Source organism: Ranitomeya variabilis, chromosome 1 (genome assembly GCF_051348905.1).
Source record: "Ranitomeya variabilis isolate aRanVar5 chromosome 1, aRanVar5.hap1, whole genome shotgun sequence".
In the NCBI taxonomy this organism is placed as follows: Eukaryota; Metazoa; Chordata; class Amphibia; order Anura; family Dendrobatidae; genus Ranitomeya; species Ranitomeya variabilis.
Genome location: NC_135232.1, coordinates 328555350 through 328582552, shown reverse-complemented (window position 1 = coordinate 328582552; position 27203 = coordinate 328555350). Strand labels below are relative to the sequence as shown.

Below are 27203 nucleotides of genomic sequence, written 5' to 3'. Positions count from 1 at the left end.
CCCACCACTGACTGATAGCTGGGCACAGTGAGCAGTGTATCTAAGCACGCCCCACCACTGACTGATAGCTGGGCACAGTGAGCAGTGTATCTAAGCACGCCCCACCACTGACTGATAGCTGGGCACACAGAGAGCAGTGTATGTAAGCATGCCCCGCCACTGACTGATAGCTGGGCACACAGAGAGCAGTGTATCTAAGCACGCCCCACCACTGACTGATAGCTGGGCACACAGAGAGCAGTGTATGTAAGCACGCCCCGCCTCTGACTGATAGCTGGGCACACAGTGAGCAGTGTATCTAAGCACGCCCCCTCACTGACTGATAGCTGGGCACACAGAGAGCAGTGTATCTAAGCACGCCCCGCCTCTGACTGATAGCTGGGCACACAGTGAGCAGTGTATCTAAGCACGCCCCCTCACTGACTGATAGCTGGGCACACAGAGAGCAGTGTATCTAAGCACGCCCCCTCACTGACTGATAGCTGGGCACACAGAGAGCAGTGTATGTAAGCACGCCCCGCCTCTGACTGATAGCTGGGCACAGTGAGCAGTGTATGTAAGCACGCCCCACCACTGACTGATAGCTGGGCACACAGTGAGCAGTGTATGTAAGCACGCCCCGCCTCTGACTGATAGCTGGGCACACAGAGAGCAGTGTATGTAAGCACGCCCCGCCTCTGACTGATAGCTGGGCACAGTGAGCAGTGTATGTAAGCACGCCCCGCCACTGACTGATAGCTGGGCACACAGAGAGCAGTGTATGTAAGCACGCCCCACCACTGACTGATAGCTGGGCACAGTGAGCAGTGTATGTAAGCACGCCCCCTCACTGACTGATAGCTGGGCACACAGTGAGCAGTGTATGTAAGCACGCCCCACCACTGACTGATAGCTGGGCACACAGTGAGCAGTGTATCTAAGCACGCCCCACCACTGACTGATAGCTGGGCACAGTGAGCAGTGTATGTAAGCACGCCCCACCACTGACTGATAGCTGGGCACACAGAGAGCAGTGTATGTAAGCACGCCCCACCACTGACTGATAGCTGGGCACACAGTGAGCAGTGTATCTAAGCACGCCCCACCACTGACTGATAGCTGGGCACACAGAGAGCAGTGTATGTAAGCACGCCCCACCACTGACTGATAGCCCACAAGGAGGAATAAAATTGCCTCTTAAGTGACCGGACTGCAGTGTAACGCTATTAGTCTGCAGGTTATGTAATTGGGGACACAGCACATTCCCTTTAAGGGCGCATACTTGAATGGGCCACTCGGGGCGGGACTCCAGGGTTAGGGGCACAATACTTGCCTTGTCCGAGGTGCTGGCCGCCCACATTACACCACGGAGTCTCCGCTCTCGGTAACAGGGGACATGGGGCCGGTAAAGGGGCTGTCTACCTCTGGTGAAACCTTAGTGAAGCTCCCCTGAAGGGAGTCGGACCAGTTATGCAGGTGCCTCTACATGTAACCCCATCCTGCCCGCTCCGCAATGGCCGTGCCTGCCCTGACTACAAAGAGGGTTCCAGCAGGCAGCAATGACAGGGCGACGCAGGGCCAGCCGGGGAAGGCACAGGCGGTCTCCCAGTGCTTGCTGGGAGTTGTAGTTTCCTGGCAGTCAGGCATCAGCCACCTGTAGCTGTTTACACACTGAGGCCCGACCTGTGTACGGTGCGGCCTCCATTACTGTCCATGTGCCGCCCGCCGCGGCCACTCACCGCTCCTCCAGCTGCTCGGCCATCACAGGGTCGCTCTCCTGGAGTCCGGGCATCACACGGCCGTGATAAACGCTGCTCCTCACCGGACCGACCGATCTGACTGCGGAGGGCGGAGCCTGCGGGAAGGCTATGACAGTAGGGGCGGTGCTATCAGGGTGGAGGGCGTGTCTAGGAGATGCCGCCGCCCACATCAGGGAATCTGCCCGTTGTCTGTAGTGTAATGAGGTAATGAGCAGGAGTGGGCGGGGCCAGTGTGGGCGGGGCGGAGAGAGTTACACAAGCTGTCAGGGAGGGGGCGGTGTTGTTTCTGCTCCTTGCGTCATTGCTGGATCCTGCTGTGTCATGGTGAGGCATGGTGGGGTCTGTCATGGTGAGGCATGGTGGGGTCTGTCATGGTGAGGTCTGTCATGGTGGGGTCTGTCATGGTGAGGCATGGTGGGGTCTGTTATGGGAAGGGGCATCTGTGCCCAGGAAGCAAACACTGATGACATTCTTATGCTGAGGTTGATTTTTAGGCTGCTTTCACACATCAGTTTTTTGCCATCAGGCACAATCCGGCAAATTTAGAAAAAAATGGATCCAGCGCAAATTGTGAAAAACTGATGCGACGGATCCGTTCTTTGCTGGATTGTTTTTTTTTTGTTTTTTTTTTACCTGGGGATAGAGTTTGGCGACGACTTTTGCCCGACCCATTTTTTCAAAATTCGCTGGATTGTGCCTGACGGCAAAAACCTGATGTGTGAAAGCAGCTTTATTCAGAACTATAATAATACTACAGTCCGGAGCCCTAATGTGAATGCACGTGACAGAAGCTACCAAAAGTATAAAATAGGCATCAACGTGCACCTGAAGGTGCTATAGGGGGGTTAAATAACCTTGGCCGCTGATCTCACACCACCAGTACACAGTGACACCCTCACATCAAATTTAGGTCAAGACAGCCTGGCCCAAACGCGCTCTGGGCATCAGAACTGGCCACAAAGTGGGCAATTTTTGTTGCATGTTGTGGCGCCGTAATCCTGCGCCCTGCACTCGCACTGTTCTGGGTGCCTTATCCGCCCTTCTGTGGGCAGTGTCTTCATCCTGCTTCTGTGCAGGCACCGGCGAATCAAAAGACACTGCCCAGGGAATGGCGGATAGGGCACCTAGAACCGCGCGAGTGCAGGGTGGTATGATAATGAAAGGAGGCAGAGATGTCTTCCACACACCACATGCCCTGGAGCCTGGAAGAAACATAACATAAAAGATTATTTTCTCCACAACTCCCCCGCAGCTTTGAGGCAGACAGGTAAGAATATTTTATCCATTCTATTACCTGTTTGCCCATAGTAATGGCTTAAATGCGTCCAAGGGGTGACAGATTCCATTTAATGGCTGGAACTAGCCCATAGTGAGAAGGGCCATCTGAAGGTTAAGGAATCTCTGATAGGGCTGGATTGCATAGAAAGAGGACCTAAGGTCCATTGTAATCAGTGCTGCATTCTGGGTGTCCTTGAAGTGAGAGGAGAGTGAAGGAAAGAGATAGCAAGATCCAGAGACAGAAGGGATCTAATGGAGACGGGTCCTGGAAGAGGACGCCTAGCCGAAAGGCCCACAGTCTATAACTCTTGAAGGTAGCAGGACTGAGTACATAAGATAAGTATAGTGTCCTGGGCGGACATACTGAAGTATACCTCCGTTTATAGTGCAGCTCTCCTTATCTCCAGCGACAAACAAGTCCACAAGCATTCTTCATCACAACATGTCCTTATACATACAGGTCGGCCGCAGCGGCCAGCCATTTATCCCTCATATTATTCTGGACATGTATATCCCCCCTCCTACTTTATACATAACCAGTCTCCCATATACATCTCCAGGTTACATCATTGTTATGCTGATAACATGCATAAAGATTGGGACTGTGTTTTATGTATGAACTGTGTCTTTTTACCTCACAATTAAGTTCCAGTCCTCTTTCTGCACTACATTATGTGTCTATAAATATGTCACTCATTTAATCTTTCAGCGCCATAATGAATAAGATCCAGGACTTGTCGAAACGTCTACATTTGAGCAGTCGCTTAGTAATATTATCACCTTTTTTGCGCCTTTTTCCCGTTTTCACGGTCTTAAATAAACAAAATTTCTTTGCATCACGTGGACTATTGAGAGTGCTGTGAATTTTGACTACACGGAATTCAGAGGTAACAGTCTGAAGCTCTCAGTGTAAGTCTATGAGAGCATCGTTCTGGCCTCATTCTGGCTCTCATACACTTACACTGAAAAGTGACCTCCGGCTCGCTTCCGCAAACACTGGAGCTGGAACGCCCGCCAGGGCCGTGGGGTACTCGGCACCAAGTCCGGTACTTAAAGGAATATGTCACGTTGGCTTCAGTGGATTAGGCGTTCGGTGAGTTTCTATTTAATTTAGTTTCAATAATCGGTGTCATTTGAAATAAAGGACTTTATTCTGGGCGTATGTGATTTTAAAATATCACTATTGCGTTAGTAATGGGGCGTCTTATAGACGCCTCTCCATTACTGGCCTGTGGGCTTAATGTCACCTGACAATACAACAGGGTGGATAAAAATCAATGTTTTTTAAAAAAAATCAAAAAAATCGGATTTTTTTGATTTAAATCGGATTTTTTTGATTTAAATCGGATTTTTTTCAATAAACTGCTTTTTGAGGAAAATATTTTACCATCCAAAGGTTCTTCCATCATGAGATAAAGCTGAGTTGTTTAACTCAGTAGAATAAAGGCTGTATATGTGTAACATTCACAATGCCATGCTCTTCCAGAGGTTTCTGTAGGATTAGTGGGCAGTTTCTCTCCTATATTATCACAGACGCTCGCTTTACTTACGCAGTTCTCAAAACTGAATTTGACTCCGCAGAGGTCCCAGCCTCTTCTTCATGGCAAAAATGTTACAACATGAACAGAGTTGAGAAAAAGACCTTAATCCTATTGTTCTACAAACCTATGAATACAGAATCAACCCCTTCAGTGCCAAGTCCAAGAAGTTAGACAATATGTTTCTGATTGTTTGGAGTGGAATAGATCTGCACAACACAAGAAGAATGTGAATCTAAGTGTTTTGAGGAGGAAGGGCAAGCAGACAAAAAAATGAAAGTGAAACTTTGAGCACAATACTGCAGCATAGCCACAGACAGACAAGTCTGGATCTGTTTGTGTGTACGATCTGAGGTTTATTACATTCTTTCCTTATAATGGCAGCAGGCCGTAAAAGAGACCCAGTTTGGGAATATTTTAATGAAGCTCCTTCGCCTATCGGTAAGGCAGGCATGCGTGCAAAATGCAAACGATGCAACAAAGAGATGCAAGGCCTGGTGGCGTGAATGAGGCAACATCATGAGAAGTGCGGTGATGAAGATGACCAAAGAAACACTTCACTATCAACATCTTCATTTCCCTTCTGGTTGCAGTTTTCATAATGTGATTTCAAACGGCAAACAAGTCCTTGGATATCCTTTTGACAGTATTTGCACTTTGCTCTTGCATGTTTGGGCATGTCAACTGAATGGAAAAAGAAACTAAACCAAAAGTGAAACCAAGCTAGAAGTGTGGAATTAAAGGGGCAGTATGAACAAAATGTGGAGGCTATTAATAGTTTATACAATCAAGACATGCTGCTTTTAAACACCTACCTATTGCCATATAGTAAAACAAAAAAGATTTTTACTTACTTTGGGGTCCCCCCCTCACCCTGGCGTTAGATCGTTGCCCCTAGTTTCGTCCGTGTAACTATGGGCGCACATGCGCACTGCTCTCACTTCTCATTTTAATTGTGATTTATATTAAAAAAAACCTTTTGATTTAAATCAGTGATTTAAATCATGATTAAAATCATGATTTAAATCGATCCGATTTAAATAGAAAAAAATATTTTGATTTAAATCGTGATTTAAATCATGATTTAAATCGGCGTGATTTAAATCAATCCACCCTGCAATACAAAGGTGACATCAACCCCCCAACCATTACCCCACTTGCCCCAGCTACAGGGCAAATGGGAAGAGCGAGGCTAAGTGCCAGATTTGCTTTTCTGGGGCGGCTGAGAGCTAATGTTTTTAGTCAGGGATGGAACAAATCCATGGCCCCTACATAGGGTATTAATATCAGCTCACAGCTGTCTGTGTAGCCTTTGCTGGTTAGATTTTATTGGGGGGATCCTGTTTTTTCTGGGATCCCCCAGTAAACTAGCCAGTAAAAACTAAGCAGACATCTGTGAGCTGATATTAATAGCCTAGGAACCTTTATGGCTATTGGCTCCTTCCCAGAATATTAACATCAACGCTCAGCCATCGGCTTTCCCTCTGCTGGTTATGAAAATTATGCGGGAGCCCACACTATTTTTTTTTTTTAATTAAGAGTTGCTGTTTGGTTACAGCCTATATAGGTTCGTTCTGTTAACACTCCTACATAGGCTGGTGACAATGTGTGTGTTTACTTATTGGCTTAGTAATGAGGGTGTGAGGCTGACTCCTTTTCATTAGTAAGCCTAGGGCTTGGTGTCAATGACAGCTACTGACACCAACCCTAATCCCGTTACCCTGATGCTGCTGCATTATCATGAAAAAGGTGTTGAACCAAGAAATTATATTTCAAAAAATTTTTAAAATATATTTATTCAGCTCAGAAAAGCCTTCATTGTGGTACAAAAACACACCAAAGATCGCGGCAAGACGCAAATTTTTGCAGCAGTGTTTTTGCTGCCAAGAGATGCAGAAACCATGCAGACGTTTCAGCAAGAAAATACTGAATTGATCAAAGGGTCACAGGTTCAAGTCCCTGAACTGATGAAAAAGTAAAAAATAAACTCATTTTTAAAAATATAAAGAATTTTAATCATCCTTTTTCTCTGATTACACTATGTTCCAAATTATTATGCAAATTACATTTTTATCGGATTTTCCTAAATGGTCGGTGCAAATGACAGTCAGTCTAATAGAAGTCATCACCCGTTAGATTATACATTGAATTTTATTGAAGAAACCTCCCAATGATAACAGTATAATCTCCAAAATGAATAAAATCTTAAAATGCACTGTTCCAAATTATTATGCACAGTAGAATTTCTAAACATTTGCTATGTTCTAAAGAACTGAAAACGCTCATTTGTGGAATTTGCAGCATTAGGAGGTCACATTCACTGAACAAAAAGCTATTTAACGCCAAAACATCCCAAAAGGCCAAGTTACATGTTAACATAGGACCCTTCTTTGATGTCACCTTCACAATTCTTGCATCCATTGAACTTGTGAGTTTTTGGAGAGTTTCTGCTTGTATTTCTTTGCATGAAGTTGGAATAGTCTCCCAGAGCTGCTGTTTGGATGTGAACTGCCTCCCACCCTCATAGATCTTTTGCTTGATGATCCTCTAAAGGTTCTCTATAGGGTTGAGGTCAGGGGAAGATGGTGGCCACACCATGAGTTTATCTCCTTTTATGCCCATAGCAGCCAATGACTCAGAGGTGTTCTTTGCAGCATGAGATGGGGCATTGTCAGCATGAAGATGATTTTGCTCCTGAAGGCACGTTTCTGCTTTTTAGACCATAGAAGAAAGTTGTCAGTCAGAAACTCTATATTCTTTGCAGAGGTCATTTTCACACCTTCAGGAACCTTAAAGGGCCTTACCAGCTGTTTCTCCATGATTCCGGCCCAAAACATGACTCCTCCACCTCCTCGCTGATGTTGCAGCCTTGTTGGGACATGGTGGCCATCCACCAACCATCCACTACTCCATCCATTTGGACCATCCAGGGTTGCTCAACACTTATCAGTAAACAAGACTGTTTGGAAATTAGTCTTCATGTATGTGTGGGCCCAATACAACCATTTCTGCTTGTGAACACTGTTTAAGGGTGGCCGAATAGTAGGTTTATGCACCACAGCAAGCCTTTGAAGGAGCCTACACCTTGAGGTTTGAGGGACTCCAGAGGCACCAGCAGCTTCAAATATCTGTTTGCTGCTTTGTATTGGCTTTTTAGCAGCTGCTCTCTTAATCCGATGAACTTGCCTGGCAGAAACCTTCCTCATTATGCCTTTATCAGCACAAACACATTTGTGCTCAGATACAGCCACAAATCTCTTAACAGTACGATGATCACCCTTATGTTTTTGGAAAATTTCTAATGTTCTCATCCCTTCACCAAGGCATTGCACTATTTGATGCTTTTCAGCAGCAGAGAGATCCTTTTCCTTTCCCATGTTACTTGAAAACTGTGACCTGCTTAACCCCTTCCTGACATCGGACGTACTATCCCGTCGAGGTGGGGTGGGCCGCCATGACCACGGACGGGATAGTACGTCCAGCGCGATCGGCGGCGCTCACGGGGGGAGCGCGGCCGATCGCGGCCGGGTGTCAGCTGCCTATCGCAGCTGACATCCGGCACTATGTGCCAGGAGCGGTCACGGACCACTCCCGGCACATTAACCCCCGGCACACCGCGATCAAACATGATCGCGATGTGCCGGCGGTGCAGGGAAGCATCGCGCAGGGAGGGGGGCTCCCTGCGGGCTTCCCTGAGCCCCCCGCAGCAACGCGATGTGATCGCGTTGCTGCGAGGGTCTTACCTCCCTCCCTGCCTGCTCCAGACCCGGATCCAAGATGGCCGCGGATCCGGGTCCTGCAGGGAGGGAGGTGGCTTCACAGAAGCCTGCTCAGAGCAGGCACTGTGAAGCAGCCTGCACTTCTCTCAGATCGGTGATCTGTCAGAGTGCTATGCAAACTGGCAGATCACTGATCTGTATTGTCCCCGCCTGGGGCAAAGTAAAAAAAAATTTTTCCAAATGTGTAAAAAAAAAAAAAAAAAATATTCCAAAATAATGAAAAAAAATATATATATATTATTCCCATAAATACATTTCTTTATCTAAATAAAATAAAAAAAACAATAAAAGTACACGTATTTAGTATCGCCGCGTCCGTAACGACCCGACCTATAAAACTGGCCCACTAGTTAACCCCTTCAGTAAACACCGTAAGAAAAAAAAATAAAAAAGAGGCAAAAAACGCTTTATTATCAAACCGCCGAACAAAAAGTGGAATAACACGCGATCAAAAAGACAGATATAAATAACCATGGTACCGCTGAAAGCGTCATCTTGTCCCGCAAATAACGAGCCGCCATACAGCATGATCAGCAAAAAAATAAAAAAGTTATAGTCCAGAGAATAAAGCGATGCAAAAATAATTATTTTTTCCATAAAATAGTTTTTATCATATAAAAGCGCCAAAACATAAAAAAATTATATGAGATATCACTGTAATCGTACTGACCCGAAGAATAAAACTGCTTATCAATTTTACCAAACGCGGAACGGTATAAACGCCTCCCCCAAAAGAAATTCATGAATAGCTGGTTTTTGGTCATTCTGCCTCACAAAAATCGGAATAAAAAGCGATCAAAAACTGTCACATGTCCGAAAATGTTACCAATGAAAACGTCAACTCGTCCCGCAAAAAACAAGACCTCACATGACTCTGTGGACCAAAATATGGAAAATTTATAGCTCTCAAAATGTGGTAACGCAAAAAATATTTTTTGCAATGAAAAGCGTCTTTCAGTGTGTGACGGCTGCCAATCATAAAAATCCGCTAAAAAACTCGCTATAAAAGTAAATCAAACCCCCCTTCATCACCCCCTTAGTTAGGGAAAAAAAAAAATGTATTTATTTCCATTTTCCCATTAGGGCTAGGGTTGGAGCTAGGGTTAAGGCTACAGTTAGGGTTGGGGCTAAAGTTAGGGTTAGGGTTGGGGCTAAAGTTACAGTTAGGGTTTAGATTACATTTACGGTTGGGAATAGGGTTGGGATTAGGGTTAGGGGTGTGTCAGGGTTAGAGGTGTGGTTAGGGTTACTGTTGGGATTAGGGTTAGGGGTGTGTTTGGATTAGGGTTTCAGTTATAATTGGGGGGTTTCCACTGTTTCGGCACATCAGGGGCTCTCCAAACGCGACATGGCGTCCGATCTCAATTCCAGCCAATTCTGCGTTGAAAAAGTAAAACAGTGCTCCTTCCCTTCCGAGCTTTCCCGTGTGCCCAAACAGGGGTTTACCCCAACATATGGGGTAGCAGCGTACTCGGGACAAATAGGACAACAACCTTTGGGGTCCAATTTCTCCTGTTACCCATGGGAAAATACAAAACTGGGGGCTAAAAAATAATTTTTGTGGGAAAAAAAATATTTTTTATTTTCACAGCTCTGCGTTATAAACTGTAGTGAAACACTTGGGGGTTCAAAGTTCTTACAACACATCTAGATAAGTTCCTTGGGGGGTCTAGTTTCCAAAATGGGGTCACTTGTGCGGGGCTTCTACTGTTTAGGTACATTAGGGGCTCTGCAAACGCAATGTGACGCCTGCAGACCATTCCATCTAAGTCTGCATTCCAAATGGCGCTCCTTCCCTTCCGAGCCCTCCCATGCATCCAAACGGTGGTTCCCCCCACATATGGGGTATCAGCGCACTCAGGACAAATTGGACAACAACTTTTGGGGTCCAATTTCTCCTGTTACCCTCTGGAAAATACAAAACTGGGGGCTGAAAAATAATTTTTGTGGGAAAAAATTTTAGTTTTATTTTTACGGCTCTGCATTATAAACTTCTGTGAAGCCCTTGGTGGGTCAAAGCGCTCACCACACATCTAGATAAGTTCCTTAGGGGGTCTACTTTCCAACATGGTGTCACTTGTGGGGGGTTTCTACTATTTAGGTACATTAGGGGCTCTGCAAACGCAATGTGACGCCTGCAGACCATTCCATCTAAGTCTGCATTCCAAATGGCGCTCCTTCACTTCCGAGCCCTTCCATGCATCCAAACGGTGGTTCCCCCCCACATATGGGGTATCAGCGCACTCAGGACAAATTGGACAACAACTTTTGGGGTCCAATTTCTCCTGTTACCCTCGGGAAAATACAAAACTGGGGGCTGAAAAATAATTTTTGTGGGAAAAAATTTTTGTTTTATTTTTACGGCTCTGCATTATAAACTTCTGTGAAGCACTTGGTGGGTCAAAGTGCTCACCACACCTCTAGATAAGTTCCTTAGGGGGTCTACTTTCCAAAATGGTGTCACTTGTGGGGGGTTTCAATGTTTAGGCACATCAGTGGCTCTCCAAACGCAACATGACGTCCCATCTCAATTCCTGTCAATTTTGCATTGAAAAGTCAAACGGCGCTCCTTCCCTTCCGAGGTCTCCCATGCGCCCAAACAGTGGTTTATCCCCACATATGGGGTATCAGCGTACTCAGGACGAATTGTACAACAACTTTTGGGGTCCAATTTCTTCTCACCCTTGGGAAAATAAAAAATTGGGGGCGAAAAATAATTTTTGTGAAAAAATGTGATTTTTTATTTTTACGGTTCTGCATTATAAACTTCTGTGAAGCACTTGGTGGGTCAAAGTGCTCACCACACCTCTAGATAAGTTCCCTAGGGGGTCTACTTTCCAAAATGGTGTCACTTGTGGGGGGTTTCAATGTTTAGGCACATCAGGGGCTCCCCAAACGCAACATGGCGTCCCATCTCAATTCCAGTCAATTTTGCATTGAAAAGTCAAATGGCGCTCCTTCGCTTCCGAGCTCAGTCATGCGCACAAACAGTGGTTTACCCCCACATATGGGGTATCGGCGTACTCAGGACAAATTGTACAACAACTTTTGGGGTCCATTTCCTCCTGTTACCCTTGGTAAAATAAAACAAATTGGAGCTGAAGTAAATTTTTTGTGAAAAAAAGTTAAATGTTCATTTTTATTTAAACATTCCAAAAATTCCTGTGAAGCACCAGAAGGGTTAATAAACTTCTTGAATATGGTTTTGAGCACCTTGAGGGGTGCAGTTTTTAGAATGGTGTCACACTTGGGTATTTTCTATCATATAGACCCCTCAAAATGACTTCAAATGAGATGTGGTCCCTAAAAAAAAATGGTGTTGTAAAAATGAGAAATTGCTGGTCAACTTTTAACCCTTATAACTCCCTAACAAAAAAAAATTTTGGTTCCAAAATTGTGCTGATGTAAAGTAGACATGTGGGAAATGTTACTTATTAAGTATTTTGTGTGACATATCTCTGTGATTTAAGGGCATAAAAATTCAAAGTTGGAAAATTGCAAAATTTTCAAAATTTTCGCCAAATTTCCATTTTTTTTGCAAATAAACGCAGGTAATATCAAAGAAATTTTACCACTATCATGAAGTACAATATGTCTCGAGAAAACAATGTCAGAATCGCCAAGATCCGTTGAAGCGTTCCAGAGTTATAACCTCATAAAGGGACAGTGGTCAGAATTGTAAAAATTGGCCCGGTCATTAACGTGCAAACCACCCTTGGGGGTGAAGGGGTTAATAATGTGGAACATCATTTTTAAGTAGTTTTCCTTTAATTAGAATCACCTGGAAAACCAATTATCACTTGTGTTTAAGATTGATTTCAGTGATCCATTGAGCCCTGAGACACAATACCATCCACGAGTTTATTTGAAAAACAAAACAATTAAATCTTTATGACACTTAAATCCAATTTGCATAATAATTTGGAACACAGTGTACAAACAAATGAATAAACATTTGTCATTGCCTCATCTGTAAAAGTCAAATCTATCAATATATTTAATAAACCCACACTGTAAAGATAGAAAACTGAAATGCAGCCTAAAAGGATATACAAATGTATATCTCAGTGTTCGCGCTGATGCAACCCTATAAGGATAGGATCAGATGTGACAGTCCATGAGATACAAATGAAAATAGTCAATCAATAAAATAACCGCTATGGTAGTTTATGCAATAGCTAAAATGGCTCCTTCAGGGTTAACATAGATTTTCCTTTTGGGAAATCCGCAATTTGGGCAATGTAATCGCCCCCACGATACAAAATAAATTTAATCTTAAACAAACCACTCTTTCCCAGGATATCTTGAAAGTTTTTTTCCGTGTCAAAAATGCAATATGTGTAAACAGGTCCAAACACGGAAACAAATGAAGTTCTGTAAAGATGACACCGAATTTATCATCAAGGAATTTATTACTTGCTCCACCACAGGGGTCATCTATACCATAACATGCCCATGCAAAAAGGTATATGTTGGGCACACTAAAAGACCCCTGCGAGTAAGAATTAGTGAGCATATTCGAAACATCAAGAAAAAAAATTTAGGTCATCCCCTTTCAAAGCATTTCATTGAATACCATAATGGAATAACACAACATATGGAGATTGTAGGCATTGAGAAAATAGATCCACACTGGAGAGGAGGAAATTTTATTAAAACCATGTCGAGAGCTGAGACAAGATGGATTTTTGTTCTGGACACCATTATCCATAGAGGACTGAACAGTGGTATCGAACTGTTTGGCTTTCAGTGATCTTCTGTGCGGATGGCGGATATAAGGACTGCCACTAGGGGGCAGGGGCCATCCCTGAGGAAGGAGACAGACGTCTCTGAAACGCGTTGGTTGTTTGTCCCTACCGCCATCCGTACCTAGCCTCTGGTCACGTGCGCGGTCACGCTGCTCACTCCGGCACGCAGGTCCTACCTACTCCAGCGTCGTTCTCAGGGGTGCCTGCCTGCTTGAACGCCGCCACATGTGGGGCTCAGAGGAGCGATATGCTGTCACCGGCCGGGGCAGCTATCGCTTGCTAGCCGAACACTTGGACCGCAGTTTTCAGCAAAGTATTCCTTCACCTGTGCGGACTTCCTATCCGGGTAAGAACTTTATCAACTTTAAGTTTTTCATGGTACAGCACCAAAAGGAAAATCTATGGAAGGAGCCATTTTAGCTATTGCATGAACTACCATAGCGGTTATTTTATTTATTGATTGACTATTTTCATTTGTATCTCATGGACTGTCACAGCTGATCCTATCCTTATAGGGTTGCATCAGCGCAAACACTGAGCTATACATTTGTATATCCTTTTAGGCTGTTTTTCTGTTAAATACAATCTTAGGTGGTGATTGTTGTTTTCACAGCAGTTATATTAACCCTGTAATACTTGGCGCCACTCGGCATTTTACACACAGAAAACTGAAATGCCAGTTATACTGGTGACTCATATTTTACAAAAAAAGTGATATCATTCACAGCAAAATGGTAACAATAAAACACCAGCTCCCCACACAAAACTTTAAAAAAATAAAAACAGTTATGGCTCTCACTCAATAAATGACAACTTTTTATTTTTTTTACAAAAGTTCTGAATTTTTTAATCACAAAAAAAATAATAAAAAAACCTCTGTGTTGTATGGCCGTGTTCACACGGACCTGGAGAACCGAGCGGCGCGCTGGCTTTCACTATACAATGAACGCCATGAGCATGAAATAAAAAATAATGGAGGAATTGCATTTCTTCCTACTTAGACTTTTTTTTCCCATTTTTCAGCACCTTCTATTGTAAAGTGAACGGTGACATGCAACTGCACAAAACGTCCTGCAGATTACATGCGGCCATGTGGTGGGAAAACTGAGAAGGACAGTTACTAGAAACTGCCTGGCCCTTCAGGGGTTAACAGTGAGGTCCCCGCTGCTGCTCTCAGTCCTGTGGGATTAGGGCTCGGGGGTCCTGGTCTCCAGGCGACCACCAGGCAGCCAGGGCACATACCGCCAGCACAGCCAGTCACATGACGATTACAGTCACAGGTCTCCCGGGGGCTGTGGGTCACTGGGTCTCCCGGGCGGCCACGCGTGTTTACCGTCCACCTGACAGCCGCTGACGTTCCCTTCCGGCGGGCGCTGATGACGTCACCGCACTGCGGCACCGCCACGTCTCTTTGGAGCGGGTTTCCGGCGGGAAGCTTCCGCCTCCGTTCCTGCAGACATGTCGGTGTCGGTGGTGTCCGTGGTGTCCCGCTTCTTGGAGGAGTATGTCGGCTCCACTCCTCAGCGGCTGAAGCTGCTGGACGCCTACCTGCTGTACATCCTGCTGACCGGCGCCATGCAGTTCCTGTACTGCCTGCTGGTGGGCACCTTCCCATTCAACTCCTTCCTGTCCGGCTTCACCTCCTGCGTGGGCTCCTTCATCCTGGGCGGTAAGAGGTGCAGTGCTGGGAGGTCGGGCGTGTATGTGCCCCCATACATTATCCCTATGGGGGTCCTGCATGTCGCCTGTCACTGACATTACAGCGCTCTGTGCTCCCCCAGTGCAGGTGTAGTCGGGATAGGCGCGTGCTTACTGGGACCCCCCTATATGTCATCACCGCTCCATCTATTCTCTATGGCACTGCTGGAGGTAGGGGGTACAGGCTCCTCTATTCCTGGCAGGCGTACTATTCTCTATGGCACTGCTGGAGGTAGGGGGTACAGGCTCCTCTATTCCTGGCAGGCTCACTATTCTCTATGGCACTGCTGGAGGTAGGGGGTACAGGCTCCTCTATTCCTGGCAGGCTCACTATTCTCTATGGCACTGCTGGAGGTAGGGGGTACAGGCTCCTCTATTCCTGGCAGGCTCACTATTCTCTATGGCACTGCTGGAGGTAGGGGGTACAGGCCCCTCTATTCCTGCCAGGCTTACTATTCTCTATGGCACTGCTGGAGGTAGGGGGTACAGGCCCCTCTATTCCTGCCAGGCTTACTATTCTCTATGGCACTGCTGGAGGTAGGGGGTACAGGCCCCTCTATTACTGGCAGGCTTACTATTCTCTATGGCACTGCTGGAGGTAGGGGATACAGGCCCCTCTATTCCTGGCAGGCTCACTATTCTCTATGGCACTGCTGGAGGTAGGGGGTACAGGCCCCTCTATTCCTGCCAGGCTTACTATTCTCTATGGCACTGCTGGAGGTAGGGGGTACAGGCCCCTCTATTCCTGGCAGGCTTACTATTCTCTATGGCACTGCTGGAGGTAGGGGGTACAGGCCCCTCTATTCCTGGCAGGCTCACTATTCTCTATGGCACTGCTGGAGGTAGGGGGTACAGGCCCCTCTATTCCTGCCAGGCTTACTATTCTCTATGGCACTGCTGGAGGTAGGGGGTACAGGCCCCTCTATTACTGGCAGGCTTACTATTCTCTATGGCACTGCTGGAGGTAGGGGGTACAGGCCCCTCTATTCCTGGCAGGCTCACTATTCTCTATGGCACTGCTGGAGGTAGGGGGTACAGGCCCCTCTATTACTGGCAGGCGTACTATTCTCTATGGCACTGCTGGAGGTAGGGGATACAGGCCCCTCTATTCCTGGCAGGCTCACTATTCTCTATGGCACTGCTGGAGGTAGGGGGTACAGGCCCCTCTATTCCTGGCAGGCTCACTATTCTCTATGGCACTGCTGGAGGTAGGGGGTACAGGCCCCTCTATTCCTGCCAGGCTTACTATTCTCTATGGCACTGCTGGAGGTAGGGGATACAGGCCCCTCTATTCCTGGCAGGCTCACTATTCTCTATGGCACTGCTGGAGGTAGGGGGTACAGGCCCCTCTATTACTGGCAGGCGTACTATTCTCTATGGCACTGCTGGAGGTAGGGGATACAGGCCCCTCTATTCCTGGCAGGCTCACTATTCTCTATGGCACTGCTGGAGGTAGGGGGTACAGGCCCCTCTATTCCTGGCAGGCGTACTATTCTCTATGGCACTGCTGGAGGTAGGGGGTACAGGCCCCTCTATTCCTGGCAGGCTCACTATTCTCTATGGCACTGCTGGAGGTAGGGGGTACAGGCCCCTCTATTCCTGCCAGGCTTACTATTCTTTATGGCACTGCTGGAGGTAGGGGGTACAGGCCCCTCTATTACTGGCAGGCGTACTATTCTCTATGGCACTGCTGGAGGTAGGGGTACAGGCCCCTCTATTCCTGGCAGGCTCACTATTCTCTATGGCACTGCTGGAGGTAGGGGGTACAGGCCCCTCTATTCCTGGCAGGCTTACTATTCTCTATGGCACTGCTGGAGGTAGGGGGTACAGGCCCCTCTATTCCTGGCAGGCTCACTATTCTCTATGGCACTGCTGGAGGTAGGGGGTACAGGCCCCTCTATTCCTGGCAGGCTTACTATTCTCTATGGCACTGCTGGAGGTAGGGGGTACAGGCCCCTCTATTCCTGGCAGGTGTACTATTCTCTATGGCACTGCTGGAGGTAGGGGGTACAGGCCCCTCTATTCCTGGCAGGCTTACTATTCTCTATGGCACTGCTGGAGGTAGGGGGTACAGGCCCCTCTATTCCTGGCAGGCGTACTATTCTCTATGGCACTGCTGGAGGTAGGGGGTACAGGCCCCTCTATTCCTGGCAGGCTTACTATTCTCTATGGCACTGCTGGAGGTAGGGGGTACAGGCCCCTCTATTCCTGGCAGGCGTACTATTCTCTATGGCACTGCTGGAGGTAGTGGGTACAGGCCCCTCTATTCCTGGCAGGCGTACTATTCTCTATGGCACTCCAGGAGGTAGGGGGTACAGGCCCCTCTATTCCTGGCAGGCTCACTATTCTCTATGGCACTGCTGGAGGTAGGGGATACAGGCCCCTCTATTCCTGGCAGGCTCACTATTCTCTATGGCACTGCTGGAGGTAGGGGGTACAGGCCCCTCTACTCCTGGCAGGCTTACTATTCTCTATGGCACTGCTGGAGGTAGGGGGTACAGGCCCCTCTATTCCTGCCAGGCTTACTATTCTCTATGGCACTGCTGGAGGTAGGGGGTACAGGCCCCTCTATTACTGGCAGGCGTACTATTCTCTATGGCACTGCTGGAGGTAGGGGGTACAGGCCCCTCTATTACTGGCAGGCTCACTATTCTCTATGGCACTGCTGGAGGTAGGGGGTACAGGCCCCTCTATTACTGGCAGGCTCACTATTCTCTATGGCACTGCTGGAGGTAGGGGGTACAGGCCCCTCTATTCCTGGCAGGCGTACTATTCTCTATGGCACTGCTGGAGGTAGGGGGTACAGGCCCCTCTATTCCTGGCAGGCTCACTATTCTCTATGGCACTCCAGGAGGTAGGGGGTACAGGCCCCTCTATTCCTGGCAGGCTTACTATTCTCTATGGCGCTTTGCTGGAGGTAGTGGGTACAGGCCCCTCTATTCCTGGCAGGCTTACTATTCTCTATGGCACTGCTGGAGGTAGGAGGTACAGGCCCCTCTATTCCTGGCAGGCTTACTATTCTCTATGGCACTGCTGGAGGTAGGGGGTACAGGCCCCTCTATTACTGGCAGGCGTACTATTCTCTATGGCACTGCTGGAGGTAGGGGGTACAGGCCCCTCTATTACTGGCAGGCTCACTATTCTCTATGGCACTGCTGGAGGTAGGGGGTACAGGCCCCTCTATTACTGGCAGGCTCACTATTCTCTATGGCACTGCTGGAGGTAGGGGGTACAGGCCCCTCTATTCCTGGCAGGCGTACTATTCTCTATGGCACTGCTGGAGGTAGGGGGTACAGGCCCCTCTATTCCTGGCAGGCTCACTATTCTCTATGGCACTCCAGGAGGTAGGGGGTACAGGCCCCTCTATTCCTGGCAGGCGTACTATTCTCTATGGCGCTTTGCTGGAGGTAGTGGGTACAGGCCCCTCTATTCCTGGCAGGCTTACTATTCTCTATGGCGCTTTGCTGGAGGTAGTGGGTACAGGCCCCTCTATTCCTGGCAGGCTTACTATTCTCTATGGCACTGCTGGAGGTAGGAGGTACAGGCCCCTCTATTCCTGGCAGGCTTACTATTCTCTATGGCACTGCTGGAGGTAGTGGGTACAGGCCCCTCTATTCCTGGCAGGCTTACTATTCTCTATGGCACTCCAGGAGGTAGGGGGGTACAGGCCCCTCTATTCCTGGCAGGCTTACTATTCTCTATGGCACTGCTGGAGGTAGGGGGTACAGGCCCCTCTATTCCTGGCAGGCTTACTATTCTCGATGGCGCTTTGCTGGAGGTAGTGGGTACAGGCCCCTCTATTCCTGGCAGGCTTACTGAGAATGAATGGAGCTGTTGTGCACATGCTGGACCTCTGCAGCAGAACCCTGTTCTTGCTATCAGTAGGGTCTCGGGGGTTAGACCCCCACTAATCGGCATGTTTTCACTGATCTTATGCATAAGGTATAAAGAAGTGAAAATATTCAAGGTGACATTTCTGAATAATCTCGCCTGAGAAATGGCCCAATGTAGGGGTGTACTGGGCAGCACTATGTCACTGACAGCATGGTAAAATGTCTGGTAGGCCTCAATCCAAATATTAAGATACTAGATGGTGGCCCGGTTCTAACGCATCGGGTATTCTAGAATATGTATGTATATAGCAGCCACATAGTAAATAGCACAGGCCATGTACCAAACAGTATATAACACAGCCCACGCAGTATATAACACTGCCCACATAGTATATAGCAGCCACTTAGTATATAACACTGCCCATGTAGTATATAGCAGCCCGCGCAGTGTATAGCGCAGCCCGCGCAGTGTATAGCGCAGCCCGCGCAGTGTATAGCGCAGCCCGCGCAGTGTATAGCAAAGTTGGTCACACAGGGTTAATAGCAGCGTTAACAGAGTGCGTTACCCGCGGCGTAACGCTGTCCGTTAACACTGCCATTAACCCTATGTGAGCGCTGACTGGAGGGGAGTATGGAGCGGGCACTGACGGCTGGGGAGTAGGGAGGGACTAATTCTCGTCCGGACTGCTCCGCGACCAATCAGCGACGCGGGATTTCCGGGACAGAAAGACAGTCAGACAGACGGAAGTGACCCTTAGACAATTATATATTAGATAAATCCTGTACACTCCCATAATTGTCTTTCAGGGGGGTTCATCTTCAGCAGGGCATCGCTCCTATGTTTCCTGGTTGATCGGGGTGTTGCGCTCCTGAAGACTGACAGTTTGGACCAGTGACGTGATTGTAGCGCTAGTCTGAACTGTGTGCTTTGCTGCTGTAACTTCAGAGGAGCGCTTGCAAGTTACATCATAGAGCTCAGGAGACCGACCGCTGCTGTTAGACTGCACATGTGGCTGGTTACCATTCATGAACATGAGACGGCCACAGTAATAGAGTGAAGGAACAGCCGAGGCGAAGCAGCCCTGTGGTGTGTGTACACTGCAGTCTCCATTGAAGTCTATTAACAGCAATGCAAAGATTTTGTCACTGATTTCCTGCCAAAGTCCCAGCAGAAACTTTCTGCCACTCGTAAAAATGGGTCTAAAACCCCTGATGAAAATCGTATCATAAGTATTATTGTGTAATTCAGGTGTTAACATCTTGTTCTTCCTGCAGTGTGCTTAAGGATCCAGATCAACCCCCAGAATAAAGGAGACTTCTTGGGCATCTCTCCAGAAAGGGCCTTTGCAGACTTCCTTTTTGCCAACACCATCCTGCATCTAGTCGTCATCAACTTTGTTGGATGAGTTTCCTTTCTTCTGTGTCTTGAGGTTGGTATATTCTGCACTTTGGCCGGTGCACTACATTGCCTTTAATCCAACGCTGGTTGATAGATTACTTACAACTTCTGGTTTAATTCCTCACTGTATCCAAGATCTGATTGCTGACTTATGGAAACACATGTACATGGTGAATCCTGAAGATGACCTGCTCACACAGGGGCAGAGTTAGTTACTGTATGAAATCTGGTATAGTAATCCTCGCATCGATGTAAGTGGGGCGTGACGTGGTGTTCAGCTCATTGTAGACACGAATGTTTTCATTCCCTGACAACACATGGAGCTTGAATTTGGCTGCATTGTAGAATGGAACGATGCTGAATGTTGCAGCCAGCCCCAACATCTGTCAGATCAGCGCTGGGGTTGTTGCTTCACATGTGCCTGTATGCTGACTTACCCTCGGGACAATCCAAACGGGTACAGTTGCGATAAGCAGGTACAAATAGATGCCACGACAGACACACAAAGCTGGGCCTCATATACCAGTATTGGTGTAAACTGCAGTTTGGCACGACAGTGACCAGAAGGAAGGACCACTATTTGTCTGTTTTTCTGTTTGTTGTTTGGGCACCATGCTGCGTTGGCACAGCCACTTGGGTAGCACAGTGCAGTAGAAACCACATCAAAGTGACCCTATTTTTTCAACTACACCCATTTTAACCCCTTCAAGACGCAGCCCTTTATCGGTTTTGCATTTTCGTTTTTCGCTCCCCTCTTTCCCAGAGCCATAACTTTTTTATTTTTCTGTCAATATGGCCATGTGAGGGCTTATTGTTTGCGGGACGAGTTGTACTTTTGAACAACACCACTGGTTTTACCATGTCTTGTACTAGAAAATGGGAAAAAAATTCCAAGTGTGGTGAAATTGCAAAAAAAGTGTAATCCCACATTTATTTTTTGTTTGCCTTTTTTGCTAGGTTCACTAAATGCTAAAACTAACCTGCCATTCTTATTCTACAGGTCATTATAAGTTCATAGACACCAAACATGTCTAGGTTCTTTATAATCTAAGTGGTGAAAAAAAAATTCCAAGCTTTGCAAAAACCCGTAGCGTTTCCATTTTTCATGATCTCGGGTCAGGTGAAGGCTTTTTTGCATGCCGAGCTGACGTTTTTAATGATACCATTTTGATGCAGATACGTTCTTTTGATCGTGCCCTTTATTGTATTTTAATGTAATATCGCGGCGACCCAAAAAACGTAATTCTGGCTTTTTTAATTTTTCTCTCGCTACGCCGTATGGCGATCAGGTTAATTTTTTTTTTTTTTTTTTATTGATCGGGCGATTCTGAACGCGGCGATACCAAATGTGTATGTTTGATTTTTTTTTTTTTTTATATATATATATTGTTTTATTTTGAATGGGGCGAAAGGGGGGTGATTTAAACTTTTAGGCTGGGTTCACGTTTACGTTATAGGCAGTCCGTTAACGCCGCCATTAAGCCCTATGTCGGACGCATCGCTAGTGCAAGCCCAAAATGGGCGTGCGCTAGCGATATGCCGTCATTGAGTGACGGACCTTCGGACGTGGGCTGCAGCGTTTCTGGGTCCGTCATCGCTAGCGCAGATGGAGCATCTGCTAGCGCGATCACATTTCGGCACTTGCGTTAACGCAGCCCGTTTAACGCATGTTTTGAACGGGCTACTTTAACGCAATGTGAACTTGGCCTACTATATTTTTTAATATTTTTTTCATTTTTTTTTTTTAAAACTTTTTTTTTTACTTTTGCCATGCTTCAATAACCTCCATGGGTAGAAGCTGGCACAACTCGATCGGCTCAGCTACATAGCAGCGATCATCAGATCGCTGCTATGTAGTAGAATTACAGGCTTGCTATGAACGCCGACCACAGGGTGGCGCTCACAGCAAGCCGGCATCAACAACCATAGAGGTCTCAAGGAGACCTCAGGTTGTCATGCTGAAGCATCGCAGACCCCCGATCATGTGACTGGGGTCGGCGATGCGTGCATTCCCGGCCCGAGGACCAGAAGCGGTAGTTAAATGCCGCTGTCAGCGTTTGACAGCGGCATTTAACTAATAGCGGCAGGTGGATCGCGATTCCACCCGCCGCTATTGCACGCACATGTCAGCTGTACAAAACAGCTAACATTTCGCGACTTTGATGTGGGCTCAGCGCCGGAGGGGGGAGACACGACATGCGTGCGCATTACTAGTACGGGGCATGTCGTGAGGGGGTTAAGGGTCTGTCCAGTTAAAAAAAACTGTGGATACCTTAAGCTCAATGCACCTTTGATAACTGAACTTGCTATTTTAAGCATAATAAAGTATATATCTTTTGAATTGGACAGCCCCTTAATTAAAAAAAAAAGAAAAACCTTTCTCTTATTTTTTTGCACTGTTATTTTAATTGGTGCCAATCTAGGGAACAAATGACAAAACAAGGTGAACAAAACAGTAATTTTGGTTAAAAAAAAAAAAAAAAGAGAAATAATATGCACTAAGAACCTTCATTTTCATCTATTACTGTAAGTTTTATAAAAAAAAAAAAAATTTTGAAACAATTTGCGAAAAAAATATTTTTGAGAAGTATAATCTGTATTGAATATTCAATGCCTGTGTTTTCACATTGGCTAGATTCATGCACATGTGCTGCTGTGTTCATTTTTGTTTGACTTGGGTCTAAGGGTTAACGTCTCCTTGTGGAGAGTGACATTCCAGTGTAAGGAGATGTACAGACCATGAAATGCTCATTTGAAGAGGGAATATTCATACTTAAAAGGGAACCTGTCACCCCCCCCCCCCCATGTCGTTTCAAACTAAAAGAGACACCTTGTGCAGCAGTAATGCTGCATTCTGACAAGGTGGCTCTTTTAGTTATTGGTGCAGTCAAAGCAGAAATAAAGCGTTTTATAATTTCGCAAAAATACCTGTCTTTATCCCTGGGGGCAGGTCTTAACCCCCCTGCTGCACGCGCCACACTGCCGTCACTCAAGGCTTCTTGGGCGCCGCCCCCTCCGCGCTGTTTTCAAATCAAATCCGGTGAATCCCAGCCCCGCAGTGTGTTATGCATTATGCACACTGCAGGGCTGGGATTCACAAGCTGGGCGGCCGCACAGGCGCAGTCTGCGAGACTGCATCGGAGGTCAGACGGGCAGCGTTCACTGCGCCTGCCCCAGGCAGAACAAAACAGCGCAGGCGCCGGATTTGATTTGAAAACAGCGCGGAGGGGGCGGCGCCCGGCGCCGAAGAAGCCTTGAGTGACGGCAGTGTGGCGTGTGCAGCAGGGGGGTTAAGACCTGCCTCCAGGGCTAAAGACAGGTATTTTTGCGAAATTATAAAACGCTTTATTTCTGCTTTGACTGCACCAATAACTAAAAGAGCCACCTTGTCAGAATGCAGCATTACTACTGCACAAGGTGGCTCTTTTAGTTTATAACGGCTGGTATTTTCTCCTACTGTACTAGATTGAGCCAGTAGAGGGCGATGTTTCTCTACCTTGCAATGAATGTCTGCCTTCTCTGTGCAGTAAACCTTCATTTCTCCAGCACTCTGCTGTCCTCATAGCCCAGGACAAATTTCAGAGCAGTTTGACCCTTATTGGCTGAAACTGCAGGGATTGGCCGATGACCTAATATATGTGGAAGCTTTTTTTTTTTTTTTTGGAAGGGGGGGTGGGTCTATTTCTGCAGTCTCTTTGCATTGCAAATGTCCACACTGAAGCTCTTAACCCAGTAACTCTTTGTGTTTTTTCTTTTAGTTTCTAGAACTGTTGCCTCATTGGAATGGACGCATTTTACACATTGCTGGACATCGGGATTATTATTATTTTTCTGTGACCTCATACTACGTTGCCTCCCCAAGAACATGACTTGGAGCCCCAGTCTGTGATAAAAAATGACATAGTTAATAAATCTGTGACTTTCTTACATTGTTGTCCTGTTATTGCCACACTCGGGGGTCCTGTGTACATAGTTCTACAGCTGCAGTAAGTTTGTATATAGGGTCCTGGCCGCCATTACTTCAGTTACCTGAGAGGCGGCCATCATCAGGAAAGGAATGTTTTATATATTGCATTAGATATCACTAGAAATATTAGCTGATATGTCCTCACCATGGCTAATGGAGAGCCGCAGCCTCTCGGAGAGGGGTTGGTCAGGCAAGTATAGTGAATGGTAGGAAGCCATATCTAGAACATTTATGTATGACCTTAAGGTTACTATAGGCCTAAAGATGGACACAGGTAATGAAGACCTTGTCTTTATTCCGCAGGATAACCTCAAATTCCAATACTAAGGTGTTTGTTTTTTCTTTGAGTTTTTGGTAAGTTTTGGATGCTGCATAATAAACACAGCGTCTTGACAGTTTCAGAAGAGTAAATGTGAAAAATCTGCAGGCAAAAAGACGTGTTTTTAGTGCGATTCCACTGCGAAAAAGCACTAGAAACACATGTAATCCACACATGACTTTACACCGCCAAATACCAGAAAGTATCAAAAACCTAGCAGCTTTATTTACAACCTGATATACCAACAAAAGACAAACGCAGAGTCAAAATGTATGTAAAAGAAAAAAGCCCGCAAGTCGCCAAATTTACCAAATTGATGCAGAAATGTTCCAGAAAATCTTCAACATCGAATACTCATCGTGGCAACGTAGCCTTGTGTCTTACTACCACTATATTATCGCAGTGTACTATGGTCTATATGTAGAATAGGCACAGGACAATGCACACTTCCATGTGAGTATGTCAGACCCTAGCATGTCAAAATATAAATCTTGCTTTAATGAGGTTTTCCACTTTTATGGTTTTGACTTCTATTGACCAACGGTGTTAAAGATAATAAAATCAAATGGTAATCTCCCTCCCCGGGTCCAGCGCTGTTCTAATCTGTGTATTGGCTGCAGCGGTGATATCATGACTGCAAAGCTTGTCACCGCTGCAGCCAATCAGCTTAGCAGTTCTGCCATGTAGATGGTACTAGCCGCTGAGCTCAGTGATTGACTGTAGCGGAGATTTGTACTATAGTCGTGACTAGTGATCAGCAGTTGGGTGGGGTGCTAGTAGTTTTTGAGCTCGCTGAAGATAATCTATGTTCGAGTCCCTGCGGCTGCATGTCTCGTGGCTGTTCGACAGTTGCAACACATGCAGAAATTGCCTAACAGCCCCTGGGACTCGAACATTGTCTTTGGCGTGCTCGAAAACTAGTGGGCTCGGACAACATCTTTTTCTCTAGTCACCTTCCACGACGGCATACGGAGGTTGCCTCTTTGCCCTGATGGGGAACAGGAAATATGGAGAGGTTAAAAGGCCCTCCCACTTGCCAGTGTCTTTCCTGTTCCCCATGGGACAGAGAGGTTCCATGTGCTTTGGTGGCTGGCAACTACATTACTATTCTAGGCTTTGCCTCTCCTGCCGGGCAGCATGTGGTCGCGTCTCGTCTCCCCCTTTTGCTGCTCCCGTCGTTTCGTGCTGCGGTAACCTCAGGACCTCTTCCTGGCCTTCCTGCACCCCCTCGAACGTAAAGCAGGGCAGCGATCCCGACCGGAGTCCTCCCTGAGCTCTCCGGTCTCCTCTCCCTCCACGTGCTCAGCCGGCGTCCAGGAGGTGATCGCGCGCATCACTTCTGGGTCTTTGCGCTATGCAGCACTTCCGTCGGCGGCGCCTCGTACAGGACGCAGTTCCTCTACTCTCGGACCCAGGAGGGGGAGGAGGGAACCCGATCGTCGCTGGGGGGCCTGCTACTTTTAGTATAAAACCTGCCTGAAGATGCCACAGGTAAGACTGTCTTTCAGTATGGAAGGCATTACCTGCCCTGCACCTGCAGAGCCCAGTGCTGCCACAGTAAGTGTTACAGGGATGGGGGTCCTTAGATAGATAACCTAGTGTGTCTCTTTTCTGACACTGCTCTCTCATTCCAGGGAGGCCAGTCTACCCCTAAAGCTTCTATAAAGAAAAAGTGCGCCGTCTGCAATATTAAATTGCCCTCATTATGGGATAAAAAAAACTCTGCCAATCATGTACTGACAAAATAGAGCAGAACAACCCTCCCTCTTGGAAGAGATCCGCTCGCTAGTTAAGCAAGAGGAGCAGTCTTCCTTGGTGGCTTTTTACCCCTCCACCACCTTCTCCAGGGAAGAAAAGGAAGATTCAGGTTGAGGACTGAGTCCGAGTCTGATCTCTCCTATGCTTCACCCTCTGGTAGGCAGGAGGAAACCATGTCACCCATAGCCTCTGAAACCAGGAAATATCTTTTCCTCGGATTGGATTGAGGAGCTAGTATCTGCAGTACGCAGCACTATGGGGCTGGAGGAAGAGTCAGAACCCCAGTCCATTCAGGACCAGATGTTTGGCGGCATAACCAAGGGGAAACGTGTACCAAGGGGAAACGTGTAGGATTCCCAAAACACTCTAAATATACTCGACATGATTTCTCAAGAGTAGGAGCTGCCGGAAAAACGCCTCAGCATTCCCTCTGAGATGAAGCACAGATTCCCCTTAGAATGGGATTCTGTAAAATGGGACATTCCCAAAGTGGACTCACAGGTGGCGAGAGTTGCAAAAAGAACCGCACTTCCATTTGAAGATTCTTCACAACTGAAGGATCCGATGGACAGGAAGATAGAAAGTCTATTGAAAAAATCATGGGAGACTTCTACGGTAGCCTTAAAAGCTAATATTGCTTCAACCTGTGTTGCTAGAGCCCTCTCCCACTGGTTAGGGGAGCTAGAGTCCCATATATCCCAGGGTACCTCCAGAGGTGAACTGCTGGACTCTACCCAGCCTTCTTAGGGGTACTGTTTTTTTGGCGAATGCCTCCATGGAAACCATCAGTTGCCTCTAGGTCACTTGTACAAACTAATTCGGCTAGGAGAGCCCTCTGGCTCAAGATGTGGTCTGGTGACATCACCTCCAAAGCCAAATTATGTGCCATACCCTTTAAAGGAGACTGTCTTTGGGCCTTCTCTAGACGAGATCTTGGACAAAGCCACAGACAAGAAAAATGCTCTTTCAGTACAAAAACCCCCTAAGAAAAGGTTTTTTCGTCCCTCACAGCCCCAAGCCTCCAAAGGGTGGAGGAAAGAATATTCTTATCCCCCAACAGGAGAAGCGGTGACTCTGACCCAGTGGGGGGAGACTCTTAAAATTCTTTTCTCAGTGGCAAAATATCATCATTTACCACTGGGTCCTC

At 46.9% G+C, this 27203-nt stretch overlaps 2 protein-coding genes across 4 annotated transcripts in view; one reads left to right on the top strand and one right to left on the bottom strand.

Moving 5' to 3' along the window:
• The window catches only part of ABHD4 (abhydrolase domain containing 4, N-acyl phospholipase B), a 49708-nt gene extending 47803 nt beyond the window's left edge, over window positions 1–1905 (bottom strand). Inside the window, exon 1 of one of the 3 annotated variants that reach the window (XM_077298694.1) lies at window positions 1719–1905. In XM_077298694.1, the coding sequence (XP_077154809.1) occupies window positions 1719–1771 (53 nt within the window). In that variant the 5' untranslated portion in view covers window positions 1772–1905. Of the gene's footprint in view, window positions 1–1312; window positions 1575–1718 lie in introns of those variants that run through there. The other 2 variants (XM_077298701.1, XM_077298707.1) reach the window with 2 other exon arrangements.
• A 12443-nt stretch (window positions 1906–14348) lies between these two features.
• On the top strand, window positions 14349–23939 carry DAD1 (defender against cell death 1). Its single transcript, XM_077298683.1, has 3 exons — window positions 14349–14751; window positions 19889–20043; window positions 23771–23939. Exons 1-2 carry the CDS (start codon window positions 14541–14543, stop codon window positions 20017–20019), a joined length of 342 nt encoding a protein of 113 aa, XP_077154798.1. The 5' UTR covers window positions 14349–14540; the 3' UTR covers window positions 20020–20043; window positions 23771–23939.
• The last annotated feature ends 3264 nt before the right edge of the window (window positions 23940–27203 follow it).

Excerpts from the sequence above, each read along its gene's own strand:
- DAD1 (XM_077298683.1), top strand. The coding sequence starts at position 14,541 with ATGTCGGTGTCGGTGGTGTCCGTGGTGTCCCGCTTCTTGGAGGAGTAT. Across the intron at positions 14,752-19,888 it reads GGGCTCCTTCATCCTGGGCG|TGTGCTTAAGGATCCAGATC; the intron begins GTAAGAGGTGCA and ends TTCTTCCTGCAG.